This window comes from Scyliorhinus canicula, chromosome 9, assembly GCF_902713615.1.
Source record: "Scyliorhinus canicula chromosome 9, sScyCan1.1, whole genome shotgun sequence".
Taxonomy (NCBI): Eukaryota; Metazoa; Chordata; class Chondrichthyes; order Carcharhiniformes; family Scyliorhinidae; genus Scyliorhinus; species Scyliorhinus canicula.
The window spans coordinates 67,374,270-67,394,164 of record NC_052154.1 but is presented as its reverse complement, the minus strand read 5'-3'; the positions used below and the strand labels follow the sequence as shown (position 1 = coordinate 67,394,164).

Genomic DNA, 19,895 nt, shown 5'->3' with positions numbered 1-19,895 from the left:
GATGAATGAATCAGCAGGTTCTCCTGGCTGTTGTACTCATTAAATTTAGCTCTTTCGAGTATTTTATTGCTTCTTGTATTAAAATGAACATCTAATGATTTTAGTACTTCAAAAGGGAATTTAACAGATTCCCTTTTTTCCAATAATGTCAACTGCAATTGAGCCTACTGAGTAAAACAGTATATTAACCTGCTCTGCTTCTGGCTTTTTGTCTAAACCTGAAGTGATGGTGCATTTTAAGAATCATTTCCTTCAAAGTCCCCAGTTATGTGATTGATCTAGGCCTTGGATTAATCAAAATTTATTTGGAAATGAGATTCTGATCCATGTTTAAGTTGCTTAAAGTGTAGGTTCTGCTTTAAGAGTTTTCAGAATTTCAAGATGGTATTGCCGTTCACTTGTTGAGAACAGATTTCCTGTGCTTTCTGGTTTTGGCTGGCTCTGCTACAATGGCGATTGTGCTCAGCTTGAAAACAATTTTCGTCAATGGCTACCTGGATCGATTGAATGCAGAGTTCACTTGCTCAGCATTTTACTTAATAGTCGCAAATTTGTTGAATCTTGGCATTTGTTCTCTCAGTTGAATTGAGAAGTCACGATTCTCCTGGATTATTTAATTAATTATTTTTCAATCTTGGTTTCCATGTGTATTTGGGCCACCGACTGAGGGATTGGGTTTTAGTAACAGGTTTTTGCCTAACTCTGAATTAGTTAAAGATTCCTCAGAACTTGCTATAGCCCACAGTTTTAAAAGATTTAGCTCACCCTGCTAGGTCTGCTGACTCTGCACTCAGGATTGGAAACTGAACTTCCAATAGAGATTCAATTGAGTTTTCTGTTGCAGTGAGGAATTTTCAGTTTCTGCTTCCAGCCTCCAAGTCTTTCTATGGTGCTTTTTACTGATTATTTTTCCTCTGCACCTCTGCTCCTGGAGTTTCTTTTTGGATCGTGCTGCTTTCAGTATGTTTTCTCAGTCTTCTAATGTTTTAGTTTTTCTCTGCATTTTCTACAGGTTTTGTGTTTTTACCCAAGCTGCCACTATGTTGCAGTGTGTCGGTTACAATTTGATAGGTCTAAGGAAGTCACCTTAGTCATATTTCGGTTAAACACATACACACACATATACAGTAAAGGGTACAAGCTGGGATCTGTATCCATGTTTGCTGGCACACATGGCTCTGGGGTGTAGGTTGTATGCTCTCGTACATACCTATGTGAGTGGTATTGTACTCAGTCCCACATTAAACCTATATGTGTCAGACGCTTTTACTACACAGTTTAATGCCATGGCAATGCGGCCCTTATGAGATGTCCCAGAATGAGACCTTAACTAAGTAACTTCAATCTCCAAAACGGACCTTTGATCTGAAAAGTATATGGAGATTTAAGATCACCCCTTGTTTTGCCCCTTTGCTTTTGAATTATTTTTCTTCTGGAACCCACGTGAATAATTTAAATCCTTTCTGAAGATAAATGTAGACATCTCGGGCGGGATTCTCCGACCCCCGCCGGATTGGAGAATCGCCGGGGGAGGTGGCGTGAATCCCACCGGCCGCCGAATTCTCCAGCACCGGGAATCGCGGCGGTCAGCTGCCGCTCGCCCCCTTCTCCAGTCCGCGATGGGCCGAAGACCCGCTGGTTCTTTGCCAGTCCTGCCGGTGTAAATTGGACTAGGTCCCTTCCCGGCGGGACCTGGTGGCGGGGTCCTGGGGGGGGGGGGGGGGGGGGGCGCGGGGCGATCTGGCCCCAGGGGGTGCTCCCACGGTGGCCTGGCCCGTGATCGGGGCCCACCGATCCGCGGGCGGGCCTGTGCTGTGGGGGCACTCTTTTCCTACGCGCCGGCCGTGTCAGCCTCCGCGATGGCTGATGCGTAGGTGAACGCTCCCGAGCATGCGCGGACCCACGCAAGCCGGTGGAGTCCCTTTGGCCCTGGCTGGCATGGCGCCAAAGGCCTTCCACGCCGGCCGGCGGGGTGCAAACCACTCTGGCGCCGGCCTTGCCCCTGAAGGTACGCAGGATTCTGCACCTTCGGGGCAGGCTGACGCCGGAGTGGTTCATGCCACTCCGTCCCGCCGAGACCCCCAGCCCTGCCGGGCACGGGAGAATCCCGCCCCTCCTCTCTATCAAGACTTTGAAAAGTGCCACCTATTGTTTACTGACTTCACAAATCTAACTCTGTACTTGGTAGTGCACAGACCTTTGTGAAAATACTTCTAAATTCCAGAGTTTCCATTATCTTATATTAACAAACTTATTTTCCTCAAAACTAAATGTTATTTTTCTGCAACATATGAATGATGAAATTAAACATTTCCACAACACTCGGCAAAACAGCTTGATTTTTAATATATTAAAATGGCCCTAGACATTTATGATTTCAGTGGTTCGATTCCCTGCTGGGTCACTGTCTATGCGGAGTCTGCACGTTCTCCCCGTGTCTGCGTGGGTTTCCTTCAGGTGCTCAGGTTTCCTCCCACAGTCCAAAGACGTGCAGGTTAGGTGGGTTGGCCATGCTAAATTGCCCTTAGTGACCTGTGTGAGATCCTTGACTGTGTCTGATCCAGCTGCATCCTATGCTGGTGGGATGAATGTTCAATGCCAGAAACACTGAATTCTGCTTTTAGTTCCTTCCATGATTAATGAATCATGTGACTTGTCTTCAGAGCATCCAAGAACAGTGACACGCCAGCATTGTGCATAACAATTGCTTTCAAACCAAACATTTTGTGTGCTGTTTCAGAACAAAAATCACCCCGATATCCATTAGCAGCACGGTAGCAATGGACACAACCAAACATTTTGTGTGCTGTTTCAGAACAAAAATCACCCCGATATCCATTAGCAGCACGGTAGCAATGGACACCACGGTAACACAGTAGTTAGCACAGTTGCTTCGCAGCTCCAGGGTTCCAAGTTCGATTCCCGTTTGGGTCACTGTCTGTGCAGAGTCTTCACGTTCTCCCTGTGCCAGCCTGGGTTTCCTCCGGGTGCTCCGGTTTCCTCCCACAGTCCAAAGATGTGCAGGTTAGGTGGATTGGCCATGCCAAATTGCTCTTAGTGCCCAAGAAGGTTGGGTGCAGTTACAGGGACAGGGTGGAGATGTGGGCTTGGTTAGGGCACTCTTTCCAAAGGCCGGTGCAGACTCGATGAGCCGACTGGCCTCCTTCTGCACTGTAAATTCTGTGATTCTAATTTAAAGACATTGGGTTGGATTCTCTGTTCCTGAGGCTAAGTGCCAACGGAGGATCCGTGGTGTTTCATGATGGCAAGATTGGCGTGAAACCCTCACCGATTCTGGCACTGGTGAGGGGCTAGCACCGGCTTTGCGTGAAACCCCTGCGGAACACGCTGAAAATGCTTGGAGAACAGCCGGGTCCTATACTGCACATGTGCAGGGCTGACGGGCTGCAGCCGCACGCATGCCTACACACCCCGCACACGCACCGGTCGCGCCAGAAAAGATGGCATCAGCCGTGCTGCACCAGGTACCCGCCCACCCCAACCCACATTCACCTCCTGGCCACACACCTCCTCTCTCTCTCTCTCTCTCTCTCTTTCCTCCCCCCCCCCCCCCCCCCCCCCTCAGCCGACTGTGGCAGCGCTGGATGCCTGGCTACTGGGACCATACATGGCCTGCGCCGTCGGGAACTCAGCCCATTGGAGGCGGAACATCGTGAGTGGGCCGGCTAAACACACACCAACGGGGTTGCAACTGCACGTGGTGCGCGGCCCGAAGATGTCGATTTGGAGGGAGCAGAGCTTCGCAACTTGGCATCAAATGGGTGCCTGGCCCGTTTCTGGCGTTGGGAGCCATTCTCTGCCCATCACTATTCCCGAATTCGGCATCAGGCTACGGAGAATCTCGCCCATTGTGTTTGCTTTCTTGGATGTACATTAGTTTCCATCAGTGTCAATTCAGAGTGTGATTTTTCTTACAATTATGCTTTGGTTGAAGTGATGCAACTGTCCTGATAAAGAATGGCACTATATTTTGCTTATTTCACTGTGCTACATTTTAGAGAGGCAAATTTCCAATCAGCAGTAGCTTTCCTTTTTAGCCCAGAAGCACTAATTTAAACTAAATGTAATTCTCTGCTTAATATTTTTTTCTGTATTTTGCCATTTTTAATGATGAAAGCTAGTATCTGGCACAAGCACATTGGGTCAAGTGGCCTCCCACTATGTCGTAAAGGTTATTTGATTGTGTTTGTGTTCAAATAATAATTAAAAAGACCAGTTTCATTAATGTTAAAGATGTATTTGGGGTTATGATGAGAGGCAGTGTCAGGAATGAGATCAAGAGCGTGTCTCTCCCAAAACATTTCTTCTTAATTTCTGGCGGGTTTTTCAAGGGGTTTGACCAGCGAGTTCCCCACCGCTATTCAATGACACTTGGTCACAATTTTGGGCCCTGGGGAGTTTCTCACTGGTTTAGCCCACACTCGAATCTTTTTAGATCTGGGGAGCTGATCTCCGAAATCGGGCCGCCATTTTGAAAGGGTGCCCCGATCTCTAAGTGAGCTTGTGCGCCCCCCCCCCCACCCCCATCATCCATGGGCAATGTCACCCCCCCACACGGATGGACACTACCCCACACCCACCAAGTGAGGACACCCTGCTATGGGGTACCTGGGGATCCTTCCCCCCCCCCCCCCCCCCCCGCAAGCCCCCTTACAGCAGCCCTTCCCTTCCAGTATCCCCACCTCTCACACTCCTACTTACCTGCCCTTCACTCTCACTTTTTAAATCCACCCTCATTTCATGGGCATGGACCCCTTCGGCTCCTGACCCCTGGCAGTGCTACCCTGGTACTTGGGCACTCTTGCACTGCCATCCTGGCACTCAGACAGTGCTCCAGCCAGCTTGGCAGTGCCATCTGGGCAGTGCCAAGGTGCCCGCGTTCCAGGGGGAGGGCCAAGGAGCAGTCCTGCACTTATTCTGACCACCCAGGCATCTCGATTGCCTGGGAGACTCCCTGGGTGCCATTCTGCTTGGTCCACATTTGTGTGGACCAGCACAGATTGGCACCTGGCTGCAGCTTCCTGGGGAGGCCGGAAAATCGAAGGAGGCCGGTCAATCCCGGTAGGTAGGTTGTAAGTAGGTTTACGACCTACTTCTAGGAGCGCGCTTGGCCCCACCCATTTTGGACAGAGTTCGGACTCCGACGTCTTGCAGGACTTCGGTGAATCCTGCAAGGCGCGGAGGCTGTCAGGAGGCTCGCTGGATGCCTCTCCTGAAATTCTCCAGCCACATTGTGCTCTTGATTAAATGCCATGTGGCCAGAGAATCGCGCCCCAAGTGTTCACTTGTCACCTCTTTCCCAGGAGGATCACTTACCTTTTTCATTGTGGTCATGATTTCATAATTTTGCAGCTGATGATTTTTGATTTGGAAACTGAGATATGATTGGATAATCGTGGAAAATGTGGACCAGAATTTTCCGGTCATTGTGATTCACTTTTCCCATCGGTAGTGCACCACTGCCCACTGTTTCTAGCGGCGTGGGTTGATTACGATGGGAAATCCTATTGACAGGCAGCAGGAGGATAGAATCCCGTCTCCAGCGAATGGTGCGTTGCTGAGAACCATGCGGCTGGAGGACTGAAGATCCAGTCCGCGTTTTCCTGGTCTTCTTAAACCAAGTTGAATTTGAATCAAGCAACAGATCTCACCAGTCATGACCCATTTGTAATTTAAGTTCAAAGCAACCAATAATATCAATTAATATATTCAGATTAAACAGCCATTTTTTATTGGGGCATATTCTGTATTCTCTTTCAATTAAGTAACTTTGAATTGAGTAGCGAGTAAGTAGTAAATTTACATTTGCTACGAAGTAACATCTGTGAACAAGAGAGTATACATTAACAAAGCCACATATTAGATTGTTAGGATGGCAACCAAACGTAATGGTTCTATAAAAATCAAGTGGATCATAATTTGTTAAGAACAAAAGAAGCAGAGTTGCTGCTCTCCCTGTCTTCTCTCCACCCACAAAAGTGGGAATATTTGGTAAGTAGAATCGAATTTTTTTGTATATGATTAATCTTTTTAAGGAGTATGATTTTTCCCAAGTGTTAACATATTTGCGACTGCACTTTGAAATGTACTTCAAAATGCCCAAAACATGTCTTTCTTGTTACAGTAAACTGAGGCACATTATGGATGAAATGGTCACAACAGAACGTGAATATGTGAAATCTCTCTGGTACATCATTGATAATTACTACCCAGAAATTGAACGTTTTGACGTTCCTCAGGATCTGCGTGGAAAACGCAGCGTTATTTTTGGAAACCTAGAGAAGCTTTACAACTTCCACAGCCAGTATTTCCTGAAAGAACTGGAAAGTTGTGTTAACCATCCACTACGTGCCAGCCACTGCTTCCTCCGACATGTAAGAAAATATTCAATTTACAATATGTAATTAATCAAAGCTGATTTACTTTGATCTATTCTAAACAGTGATATATGGTGTTTGATGAGGACTGATATATATATTCAGCAAGATTAGGAACCGAATTGGCTTACTTGTGCATCTGCTTGCCATTTAACAAACGTATACGACAGTGCTGATATGCAGTTGATATTTCAATTTTTTTTATTGCTTTGAAGTTTATGGTGACAGATGAATTCCTAAATGAAACGAGGGACAGTGATCTGAACAGTAACCTTTTAGCATTAGAAGCTTTATATTACAAAAGGTGGTAGCAGTATTACACAGTTGGATAACTTGTACACATGTCTGAATTGGTAGCTCCCTCAGAATAAACTGCAACTAAATCTGAATCACATTGTATATTGCATTATTTCCCCTCCAGTCAGGCCAACAGCAAATATAACCACACACACTTAATGATATCCCACAACACATATTAAGTTTTGTGTACAGTGGATGCATTTTCATCCCTTTCCTACCATGAAACCTGTCTCACTTTTGTCTGTCATATTTAATTGTACTGAGACGATTTCCTATGCTTAGTTCTGATTGACTTATTTTTGCCACATGAACATCCATGCTCCCAAGTTGCATCCGCCAGTTGTGCATGGCACTAAGTAGCTCTACCTGCCTAAAGCACATGCAGATCCGGCGTCTCATGTAGCTCCATACATAGAAACCTGATGTATATCTGGTTGAGAACTAGTAGTGGCACATGCAGGACCCCTATCCCAGTTTCAGAGTTATATCATATTATGTAAACTTTGAGGATTTGACCATCTTCTTGAACTCAGCATCTCCGTCTGCTTCCTTAGCTAGGCACCCACTTCCTGAAGCCCAGAGTATGTCTTCAGTTGCCAAGATCTAAAGTAATTTGTTACCAGCTCATTGAACAGAAGGCTCTCATTGCTATAATTCGGTTTACTGGATTTGTAGGGTGGAGCAAGTGGAGGCCAAGCTGCACAGTAGCACAGAGGTTAGCATTGCTGCTTCACAGAGCCAAGGTCCCAGGTTTGATTCCCGCTTGGATCACTCTCTATGCGGAGCCTCCATGTTCTCCCCGTGTCTGTAATGATATGTATATAGTCAGGTTAGTGAAGGGTTAATAATTACATCTGTGTAAATCAAACACTAGATGGCGCTACCACTTCTCTGTATTTAAGTCAGACTCTGAGGAGATTCTGGGAGTAGCATAAGGGGAAAGCACGGTAATAGCATAAGAAGATTAAAGTAGATTGGGTTAACACAAGATCATAGTGTAGTTAGTGACTATTTAGATTATTGAGTACAGCAAGACAGATTCAATATTACTTCATTATTATCTGTAGCCCAGTAGAGTGTTCGAACTTCATTTAATTAATAGTATTATAATAAATTAGTTTTGTTTCAATCTTTTGATTCATGAATTCTTAGTCAACAATACATCGGATCATTCTGGAAGAAAGGACTAAGAATATAACATATTACCACAAATGGTAATATAGCAGTGTCTGCGTGGGTTTCCTCCGGGTGCTCCAGTTTCCTCCCACAAGTCTCGAAAGACGTGCTTGTTAGGTGAATTGGAAATTTAGAATTCTCCCTCTGTGAACCTGAACAGGCGCTGGCGTGTGGCGACCAGGGGATTTTCACAGTCACTTCATTGCAATGTTAATGTAAGCCTACTTGTGACGATAATAAAGATTATTGTAACAGCGGAAGGAGAGTACAGAATCCAGAGTGTCCCACCCAGAGTCTGCAAAATTAGAATATAGAACAGCACAGTACAGGCCCTTCAGCGCACGATGTTGTGCCGACCATTTATCCTATAAGATCAACCTAACCTACACTCCTTCAATTTACTGCTGTCCATGTGTGTCTAAGAGTCGCTTAAATGTCCCTAATGACTCTGACTCCACCACCTCTGCTGGCAGTGCATTCCACACATCCACCACTCGGTGTAAAGAACCTACCTCTGACAACTCCCCAATACCTTCCTTCAATCACCTTAAAATTATGTCCCCTCGTGACAGCCATTTCCCACTGGGGAAAAGTCTCTGGCTATCCACTCTATCCATGCCTCTCATCACCTTGTACACCTCTATCAAGTCGCCTCTCTGCCTTCTTCGCCTCAGTGAGAAAGGCCCGAGCTCCCTCAACCTTTTTTCATAAGACAGTCCAGTCCAGGCAGCATCCTGGTAAATCTCCTCTGTACCCACTCCAAAGCATCCACGTCCTTCCTATAATGAGGCAACCAGAACTGGACACAATATTCCAAGTGCAGTCTAACTAGAGTTTTATAAAGCTGCAGCAAAACCTCGCGTCTCTTAAACTCAATCCCCCGTTAATGAAAGCCAACGTATCATTATACCTTCTTAACAACTCTATCAACCTGGGTAGCAATGTTGAGGGATCTATGTACGTGGACCCCAAGATCACTCTGTTTCTCCACACTTCCAAGAATCTTGCCTTTAACCCTGTATTCAACATTCAAATTTGACCTTCCAAAATTAATCACTTCATATTTATCAAGGTTGAACGCCATCTGCCACTTCTCAACCCGGCTCTGCATCCTGTCAATGTCCTGCTGTAACCTGCAACAACCCTCAAACACTATCTACAACTCTCCCAACCTTCATATCATCGGCAAACTTACTAACCCACCCTTCCACTTCCTCATCCAAGTCATTTATAAAAGCCACAAAGAGCAGAGGTCCCAGATCAGATCCTTGCAGGACACAACTGGTCACTGACCTCCAGGTGGAATATGTTCCATTCACTACCACTCGCTGTCTTCTTTCGGCCAGCCAATTCTGTATCCAGACATCGAAATTTCCCTGTATCCCATGCCCTCTAACTTTCTGAATGAGCCTACCATGGGGAACCTTATCAAATGTCTTACTGATATCCATATACACCACATCCACTTCCGACCTTCATCAATGTGTCTCATCACATCCTCAAAGAATTCAATAATGCTTGTGAGGCATGACCTGCCCTTCACAAAGCCATGCTGACTATCTTCAATCAAACTATGTTTTTCTAAATAATCATAAATCTTATCTCTCAGAATCCTTTCCAATATTTTGCTCACCACAGACGTAAGACTGATGGGTCTGTAATTCCCAAGGCTTTCCCTATTCCTTTTCTTGAACAGGGGAACAACATTCGCCTCCCTCCAATCATTCGGTACTACTCCAGTGGAGAGTGAGGACGCAAAGATCATCGCCAACGGTGCAGCAATCTCCTCCCTCACTTCCCGTAGTAACCTTGGGTATATCCCATCAGGCCCAGGGGGCTTATCTATCCTGATGCTTTTCAACATTTCCAGCACATCCTCCTTCTTATTATCAACCTGTTTGAGTCTATTAACCTGGGTTCACACTGTCCTCATGAGCAACAAGGTCCCTCTCTCTAGTGAATACTGAAGCAAAGTATTCATTTAGGGCCTCCTCCACCTCCTCAGACTCTCGGCACAAATTCGCTCCACCATCCCTGATCAGCCCTACTCTCACTCTGATCATCCTCTTATTCCTCACGTAAGTGTAGAATGCCTTGGGGTTTTCCCTATTCCTTCCCGCCAGGGCTTTTTCATGCCCTCTTCTAGCTCTCCTCAGTCCATTTTTGAGTTCCTTCCTGGCTACCTTGTAACCCTCTCGAGCCGGGTCAGATCCTTGCTTCCTCAACCTTACGTAAGCTTCCTTTTTCCTCTTGACTAGAAGCTCCACTTTTCTTGTCATCCAAGGCTCCTTCACCTTACCATTCCTTCCTTGCCTCAGTGGGATAAAACTATCCAGTACTCTCAGCAAGTGCTCCTTAAACAACCCCCACATTACTGTTGTGCATTTCCCCAAGAACAATTGTTCCCACTTTATGCTCCCTAGCTCCTGTCTAATAGCAGTGTAATTTCCCGTCCCCCAATTAAATACCTTCCCATACTGTGTATTCCTAAACCTCTATGACTATGGTAAAGGTCAAGGAGTTGTGGTCACTGTCACCGAAATGCTCTCCCACCGAGACATTTGACACCTGGCCTGGTTTGTTGCCGAGCACCAAGTCCAATATGGCCTCTCCCTTAGTCGGCCTATCTACGTATTGAGTTAGGAATCCTTCATGTACACACCTAACAAAATTGCTCCATCCAAACCATTTGCCCTAAGGAGGTTCCATAGAATTTACAGTGAATTTGAAGTCACCCATGACAACAATTCTGTTACTTCTACACTTTTCCAAGATCTGCCGCCCAATCTGTTCCTCTCTCTCTCTGCTGCTATTGGGGCGTCTATAGAAAACTCCCAATAAAGTGACTGCTCCTTGTTTCTAACCTCCACCCATACTGACTCAGTAGACAAACCCTCCTCAACTACCTTCTTTTCTGCAGCTGTGGTGCACTCCCTCGTTAACAGTGCCACTCCCCCTCCTCTTTTACCTCCCTATCCTTCTGAAAACATCTAAACCCCAGAACATCTAACAGCCATTCCTGCCCCTGTGAAATACATGTCTCTGTAATGGCCACAACATCGTAGTTCCAAGTACTGATCCATGCTCCTTTATTCCTGACACTCCTTGCATTGAAACACTTTAACCCATTCCACTGAGTGCAACTTTGCCCTATCAACTGTCTATCCTTCCTCAAAGACTTGCTGCATACTATTTCTGCCTGTTCAACAGCTACCCTATCCTCTGATCCATAGCTCTGGTTCCCATCCCCCTGCCAAACTAGGTCAAACCCTCCCAAAGAGCTTTAGCAAACCTCCCACCCAGGATATTGGTGCCTGCAGTTTAGGTGCAATCCATCCTTCATATGCATTTCCCACCTTCCCCAGAAGATATCCCAATTAGGATTGGCCTTTTTAGCCACTGCAGAACCCACCTCCCAGGAGCGGAAGCAAGTCATCCTCGACGCTGAGGGACTGCGCAAGTCCCTCAGTCCAATGTCCTGGATGGGAGGTTTGCCAGAGCTCTTCGGGAGGGTTTGAACTAGTTTGGCAGGGGGGATGGGAACCAGAGCTATGCATCAAAGAACAGGGTAGCTGTTGAACAGGCAGAAATAGTATGCAGGAAGTCTGTGAGGAAGGATAGACAGTTGATAGGGCAAAATTGCACTCCGTGTAATGGGTTAAAGTGTGTCTGTTTCAATGAAAGGAGTGTCAGGAATAAGGGAGCATGGATCATGCACAAAGGAAGTGGAATGAACAGTTCCTCAAATTATTAAACAACAGATGGATAAATGTACTAAAGAAATTACACAGTTTAAATGTCGTTGTTGCTGGCTTAACTGTACCTCCCAGAAGATAGTAGAACAACAGTCACACCTAAACCACAATGTAGAGTAGACACATTGGGTGGGATTCTCTCTTCTGGGAACTAAATCCCCACGTCCGCCAGAAAACGGGCGAGAATCATTCCGGACTTTTTCCTAGAAAGTCCGGAGTGATTCTCTGTTTTCAAGGGGGCTAGCAGGGCCCTGGCGTGCATCCTGCAGCTCTGGCTGCCAGCGGGGTTCTGTAGTTCCACCCGCACAGCAGGCCTGTGGTGCGCACATTGGCCGTCTCCACGCCGGCCACCGCACAATATGGCGAAGCCCTACAGGGAATCCGGCACGGATGACCATAGGCCCCCCCCCCCCCGAAGTGAACACGCCCGCCGATTGGTCAAAACAATTCGGCATTCGCAGCAAGTGCCCGTCGAGTGCGGAGAATCGTTGCGTTGGCCGCTTTCCACGGACCCCGACCGGCGCGGCGTGAAAGGCGCTTCCGGCGCGGAGGGTCAGAGAATCTAACTATTAGATTAACTATTAATCTCTATGTGGTAATTTAAAATTTGACTACTAAAGTCTCACAAGATTACCTACCCGTTCCTGATAGCTTTAGTCAGGTTTCTCAATGGAACTGCTTTTTAATATTTGACTTGTTGGCTATGTCTCTTTTTAAAAATAAATTCAGAGTAACAAATTCATTTTTTTCCAATTAAAGGCAATTTAACATGGCCAATCCACCTAGCTTGCACATTTTTGGGTTGTGGGGACGAAACCCACGCAAACCAGGGGAGAATGTGCAAACTCCACATGGACAGTGACCCAGAACCGGGATCGAACCTGGGACCCCGGCGCCATGAGGCCGAAGTGCTAACCCACTGCGCCACCGTGTTGCCCCCGGATATGTCTCTTAAACTCAAGAAACTACTAGGCAAACACATTTGCAAAGAAGCTTGTACTTGAATTGAATAGCTTAGTCACTCCTTTTGATTCATGATATGGACTATCTGTGTTCTGGTGCAATAAAGCAAATCAAGCTGGGCATTTTCTATCCCTGAATGTGGTTTTTAAAGACGTGTAAGGTGACAGTAACCATACTGTGGTATGTAAGAAAAATGATACATCCCAATCTGCTGCCAGATCTCAGGACACCCTACCCCACACAGTGATTCCATGTTCCAACCCCACTTCTCTTCGTTGGTAGCAATTCCTGAAAGCCAGCCCAGTATAGTTAAACTGCAGATATCCCTGCCACCAGTACTTTAAACCTTGCCTTTCTTCGTACTTTTTAAAATTGAGGCAATTTAGCGTGGCCAATTCGCCTACCGTGCACATCTTTGGGTTGTGGGGGTGAAATTCACGCAGCCAAAGGGGGAATGTGCAAAGTTCACACGGACGGTGACCCGGGGCCGGGATCGAACCCAGGCCCTCACCGCTGTTATGCAGCAGTGCTAACCACTGTGCCGCCCTGCGCCCCCTGCCTTTCTCAGTACTACCATGTTTTATCAAAGTACTATCAGACCTCAGGAATGCCAGCCCTTCTACAGGTAGACTCTGTTATCTCGTATTTCTTCAGCACTCCATTTGTAGATTCCCAACTATACCATTTTGCATTTTCCTGCATATTCAGCGGTTTCAAAATCGGGTGATTTAGAAATTGATACATTTAATATAGTTCTGTTACATATTTGTTCACCAAAGATTGAGAGAAATATAAGAAAGTAGGCCCAAAGAAGGAAAGATATGCTTGAATAATGATAAAATAAGAAAAAGATTCATAGATAACACAAAAAAATCTGTTAACTATAGAGAGGGTGAAATCATGGAAAACGGGGGGAAAAGTACAGAATGAGAGACAGATGTTGAAAGACTATTTTCCATTTCTTCGCCAGAGCACAGAGCATAATACATTATGTTCATGGTATATCCTATCATGTTGAAAAATCATACCTGCTTGACTCACCAGGAATGGCATGAGGTCCTGCATATATGCAGTTAATCAGTAACATGTACATATAACATTGAAGTTTTTTTATTATGTTTTTTTTTCTGTGCACATTTCACCACACCCTTTTGCTTTTACCTGTTTAAATGTTTGTGTCAATTATCATGGTACGGTAAAGTTGCCATAGTCCCAGATGACCATAGGCTGCTTTCCACTTTGAGGGGAAGAACTGACTGATGGTGATTTAATCTGAGGATCACCACACCTCAGGTGAGGGGCAAGGTTGAGAAGGCGGGGCCTTCACGAATAACCTCAGCCAGTGCGAGAATTGAGCCCGCGCTACTGGCCTCACTCTGCATCACAAACCACCTGTCCAATAACTGAGTTAAACTGGCCCCAATTATCATAGTAGCACAGTAATCATTGCTGCAATTTGAAAGGTTTATTGTCTTGCCATGTATTTCACAAAACTTGCACCTTCTGAAAGACAAAATTGCAGGCAATGGAACTCAAGTTTATATCCTTAGTACACCCCACGATACTTGGTGCTAAAACTTTGATAAACTCAGCTGTGTGGTTGTCTGCAGATAACGGAAGAAACTAATTATATTTTCCCAGGCCCAACCCCTCCCTGTCCTTTGCTAATTGCACAAATTCGTATTGACTTCTGTCCAGCACTGAACCATTATCTACACATGAAGGAATTATGTGCATTTTAACAAACTAGCAAATTAATGATCTGGTCCTTTTTCCCAGTTGTTGTTCATTTGCATTACAGTGATAATTATAGATGCTTATAGGATAAGGTAGCTTCTGGTTGTGATAAGAAATAATTCAGCTGTTCATTCTCCCCGTGTCTGTGTGGTTTCCTCCCGGTGCTCCAGTTTCCTCCTACAGTCCAAATATGTGCAGGTTAGGTGGATTAGCCATGCTTTATTGCCACTTAGTGTCCAAAAGGTTAGTTGAGGTTATGGGGATAGGGAACGGTCGTGGGATGCTCTTTCAGAGTGTCGGTGGAGACTTGATGGGCAGAATGGTGGCCTCCTGCACTGTAAGAATTATGTGATATGATGTCTATTGGATTCATGCAAAAATTTGAAAAATTGAACTTGCAATGTCCTGGGCTAAACTGCAGCGCATACTGAAATTCTTCTAAATCCCTATAGCCTGAATTTCTTTCTTCTGGATATCAGTATGCCAAAATTTCAAACTGGTCATTGTGCCTCATATTGAATTGATCAAACTCATCTTGTGCTTCGCTGAGACAATTTATAAGAAAGCATTTAGAAGAACACCACTTCAAAATAATTCACATAGCTCTGAAATCCTTCCAATTAATACTTTGAAAACATGCACAGTGAACCAAAACACTGATTATTGTAAACACTGACATTTTTCGTATTAATTTTCAATTGAAAGGCAACATGAATTGAAACACTTGTGTACATAGAAGACAAAGTGGTTTTATTTTAGTTCTGAATCAGTTTGGTCTTTCTTAAATCCAACTTTGATATCCATAGAATCCCGACAGTGCAGTAGGAGGCCATTTGGCCTATCAAGTTTGCACTGGCCCTCTGAAAGATCACCTTATCTCGGCCCACTCCCAGCCCTATCCCCAAAACCCCGTAACTCCACCTAACCTGCATATCTTAGGGCTGTGAGGAAATAAAGCATGCAGACACATGGAGAACGGGCATACTCCACACAGTCAACCAAGGTTGGAATCGAATCTGGGCCCCTGATGCAGTGAGGCAGCAGTGCTAACCACTGTGGGAATAGTATATTTCAGGAATTTCATAAATATGGACTATTCAAAAAATATTAACTGAATAGTTACCATTTAACTGCTCTTTGTTGAGTATTGCTAAATTTGCTTAATCTTTACCACCTGGGTTAGCATAGTCATCAATCGTGCGCACAAGGGTAAAATCAGTAGTACCAGGGCAGCACGGTGGCCTAGTGGTTAGCACAACCGCCTCACGGCGCTGAGGTCCCAGGTTCGATCCCGGCTCTGGGTCACTGTCCGTGTAGAGTTTGCACATTCTCCCCGTGTCTGCATGGGTTTCGCCCCCACAACCCAAAAATGTGCAGAGTAGGTGGATTGGCCAAGCTAAATTGCCCCTTAATTGGAAAAAATAATTGGGTAATCTAAATGTAAAAAAAATAAAATAAAATTATTTTTTTTTAAAAAATCAGTAGTACCATGCTCTTTGAGAAGCTGTGTTTAAAGAGAACATGTGTGAGAAAATTGCTGTTGGTTTATAGTATTGCCATTGGCCTGTGTTGCCTTTGAGCTTAGGTATCCTGTGGGAGTACTGAAAGGTAAATCTGACCTCTTTGCGGGAAGGAAAAATTGCCTTCGACTTGATCTTTGTGTAAACAGCCAATCTTTATCACTACTTTCCATTCCAATCAGTATTGGAGATAATGCCACTGGAACTTGATTTGTCACTGCATCTGAATCCCTGGGCATGTGAGGGCCTTGGCTTCTGCTGCTAATTAGGAGATTGAATTCCAGTTCTGGAACAAAAAGATTAGGGACGCTAATTATCTTAAATTTCCAAAGAGCTGTCATAATTATTTGATCACCAGATTGCCTGATAATTTTAATTTATTTATACGAATTATTTCATGGTGAAAAGTGGTAGAAATATAAATAAAATGTAACATTCTAACTTTTTTTTACAGCAAGACCAGTTTGGCATGTATGCATTGTATAGCAAGAATAAGCCCAAATCTGATGCTCTGCTTGCCAGCCATGGCAACATATTTTTCAAGGTAGGCACGTCGGATGTTACACAACATTCATTCAGTAAAATCCTGCTTAGAAAATGATTACAAAATAATTTCATTGTCCAATTTTGCATTTTCGGGATAGTAGAATTGGGCATGGCCTATTGACATTTTTCAATTAAAAAGCCATTTTAATGAGGTTGTACTTGGGCATTGTGCTCTGAACCATGATTATTTGCTATTTTATCTTCCTTTGACTGAACATTGACTTTAGTGCAGTATTATCCTTTTATTATACTACAGCTTCTGTAAAAATATAATATATCTTCTCAGTTTACTGGTTTTACTTCTGTCTTTGTGTTATTTTAGTACAAACAACTACAACTGGGTGATAAGATGAATCTGGCTTCCTACCTGTTGAAACCTATTCAACGGATGAGCAAATATGCACTGTTACTGAAGGACTTGATCAAGGAATGCAGTGAGGTTCAGGAACAGGAGCTTAACTACCTCAGAGCAGCAGAAGAAATGGTGAAATTTCAGCTTCAACATGGCAATGATTTGCTGGCTATGGATGCTATTAGGGATTGCGATGTAAGTCTATGGTGATCCTTTAACTTTTTTGAGAATTTTATAGATGGAGTAGTGACTTTTCATACTTCTAGATGTTATTCAAAGAATAGGAAACTTGGTAGCTGTGAGGGGTATAGTTGGATTTGTTTATAGTCACGTGTACTGAGGTACAGTGAAAAGCATTTTTCTGCGAGCAGCTCAAACAGATCATTTAGTTCATGGAAAGAAACAAAAATACATAATAGGGCAACACAAGGTACACAATGTAAATACATAGATACGGCATCGGATGGAGTGTAGTATTAATTAGGTCAAACCATAAGAGGGTCTTTTAGGAGTCTGTAACAGTGGGGAAGAAACTGTTTTTGAATCTGTTTGTGCGTGTTCTCAGACTTGCATCTCCTGCCCGATGGAAGAAGTTGGAAGAGTGAAGAATCCGGGTAGGAGGGGTCTTTGATCATGCTGCCCGCTTTCCCAAGGCAGCGGGAGGTGGAGATAGTGAATGGATGGGAGGCAGGTTCGTATGATAGACTGGGCGGTGTTCACGACTCTCTGAAGTTCTTGCGGTTTTGGGTTGAGCAGTTGCCATACCAGGCTGTGATGCAGCCAGATAGGATGCTTTCTATGGTGCATCTGTAAAAATTGGTAAGAGTCAATGTGGACATGCCAAATTTCTTTAGTTTCCTAGTATAGGCACTGTTGTGCTTTCTTGGTCATAGTGTCGACGTAGGTGGACCAGGACAGATTGTTGGTGATGGGCACACCTATGAATTTGAAGCTATGAATGTCCAATAAAATAATTCATGTTCATTATAAACTGCCAAATTAAATTGAAAACAATGTGGAAATATCAATGGCCAGAATTTTACACTCCCACGTAGCACGTTCTGAGCGAGGGCGGGAAGGAACACAAAATAGCATGGACTGGATTCGCCCCTGGATCCTGCCCGGCCCTACCCAACCCAGACGCAGTTTTAAAGTGGTGTGGGCAGAGTCTCGGACTGGAAACCTGCCCATGCTCCTATTAAGGCCTTTTCTTACCCAGCCGCAATTTTTATGCCAGCAAGCGCCAGTTGGATCAGGGTGCCAATTAGAAAAAGTCTTCACTCTCAGCACAGTGGTTAGCACTGCTGCATCACAGCGCCAGTGACCTGGGTTCAATTCCAGCCTTGGGTCACCGTCTGTGTGGAGTTTCTGCATTTTCTCCATATCTGCATGGGTGTGTTCCAGTTTCTACCACAGTCCAAAGATGCACAGGTTAGGTGGATTGGCCATGCTAAAATTGGCCCGTAGTGCCAGCTAGGTTACGAGGGTGAGGTGGGGTGGTTGGGGGAGCGGACCTGGGTGGAGTGCTCTTTCAGAGGGTTGGTGCAGACTCAATGGGCCAGTGGCTGCCTCCTGCACAGTAAAGACTCTATCTCAGGCCTGAATTGGGGCATCCTTCCCTCAGGAAAAATGTAATGTGTGCCCTGTCCGCCACCTACCTGACCTACCTCCAATTTTACAAGGGTGTTGGAGTTATTGGGCGCTTTACTTGCCCTTGGGTCTATTGAGGCCCTTCTGGCCAATTAATGACCACTTGCATGCCTCAGCCTATCCCTGCCTCTATTTTACTCAAAGCCCAAGGCTGGAATTGCCCAGGCTAGGTGGGCAATTTTATTGGACGAGGTGGTGTCAGGCAAGGAGAGGGGAGATCCTCCTTTTTGGGTGCCTAGCCTCTCAAAACTGGCTCCCCACCCCACCCCATCACCTCCCTCGCTCAGACCTGCCAGCCAGGATCTGTTCCTATACACTGTACCTACCTGAACCCAACCTCCATTAGCTCTTCCTCTTCAGGGACTGCCTGTAGTCCCAGCAGAGGCCACTGCTTATTCTTGGTGCTGCTGGAATTGGCAAACAGCTCTCAAAGACAGGATCTTCTTTCCAGGTGGAAGCGAAAGTCTTGCCCTTAACCAGTTAATGCCCCAACCAAATGGCTGCAAAGCAGCTGGTATCGGCAAGGATGCATTCCCCATCAACGCGTTGGGTGCTGTTGGTGTGGGAAACCTGACATCTGAAAAATCCTGCGCATTGTCCCCTGATTCAATTATTGCATACTGAATGTGCATTGAATAATTGTGTAAAAATAATTTTGGGTGGCTAGAAATGCCTGCAGCTCTGTGTGGCCTATCCATCTTTTTATATATATGTTACTACAGCCATTATTTGATATGCAGGACCTCATAAAACATTGGGCTTTGTGCAAAATAACACAACATGTTGTATGTTCTTTCAGGCAGTGAGGAATTCATAATCTTGCCCTATAATTAATGCAAGACAGCAATACAATTGACTTGGACAAATGGATTGAACCCAACACCATGATTACCGTCTTAAACCATTCTTTGGTATCCATTGCGTATAATTATACATTTTGTGGAGACTGAGTGGCGCACTAAATTTTTACATTGCTATTTCACCTTCTGAAGTCTGGGTTTTAAACTACTCCAGATGATGAGCTGTAATGATGCTCTTTCAGAGCAGCTCAAAGTTAAGATGGCTTGAATCCAGTGTCTATGCAAGTGGGACCACAGTACAAAGCTATACAAAATTTAATTGGCAAAATTGCTCCAAGTGATACTAAGGATGCTTCGTGTGGGTAGTTTAAAAGCATCCCACCAGCATAGAAGGGGATGCTCTTCAAAGTTTGGAGTCTGGATGATAACATATAGAAGGATCCATACTCTGCATCTGGCTTTTTTGCTCCTGACCTTAATACTGAAATTAGGTACCAAAATTGGAAACTGATTCCATTCTTCAGTACTAACATTCCACATTTTGCTAGTCATATGACTTCATCCAAATATTTAGATTAAATGATGTGTTCTGCTTCCATTTGCTGAGAAGGCTTTATTTTAGTTTTGTGTCAAAAGTAGTTCTTCATCTCATCAATATCTTCACGTCTAATGAATTTTAGGAGGATTCTGAATTATAT

At 44.8% G+C, this 19,895-nt stretch overlaps 1 protein-coding gene across 1 annotated transcript in view; it reads left to right on the top strand.

Moving 5' to 3' along the window:
- LOC119970889 overlaps positions 1-19,895 on the top strand; it is a gene marked incomplete at its 5' end in the record, with an annotated part of 434,610 nt that overhangs the window by 385,659 nt on the left and 29,056 nt on the right. Inside the window, 3 exon segments of the mRNA XM_038805997.1 lie at positions 6,146-6,395; positions 16,304-16,393; positions 16,718-16,942. Of these exon segments, the coding sequence (XP_038661925.1) occupies positions 6,146-6,395; positions 16,304-16,393; positions 16,718-16,942 (565 nt within the window).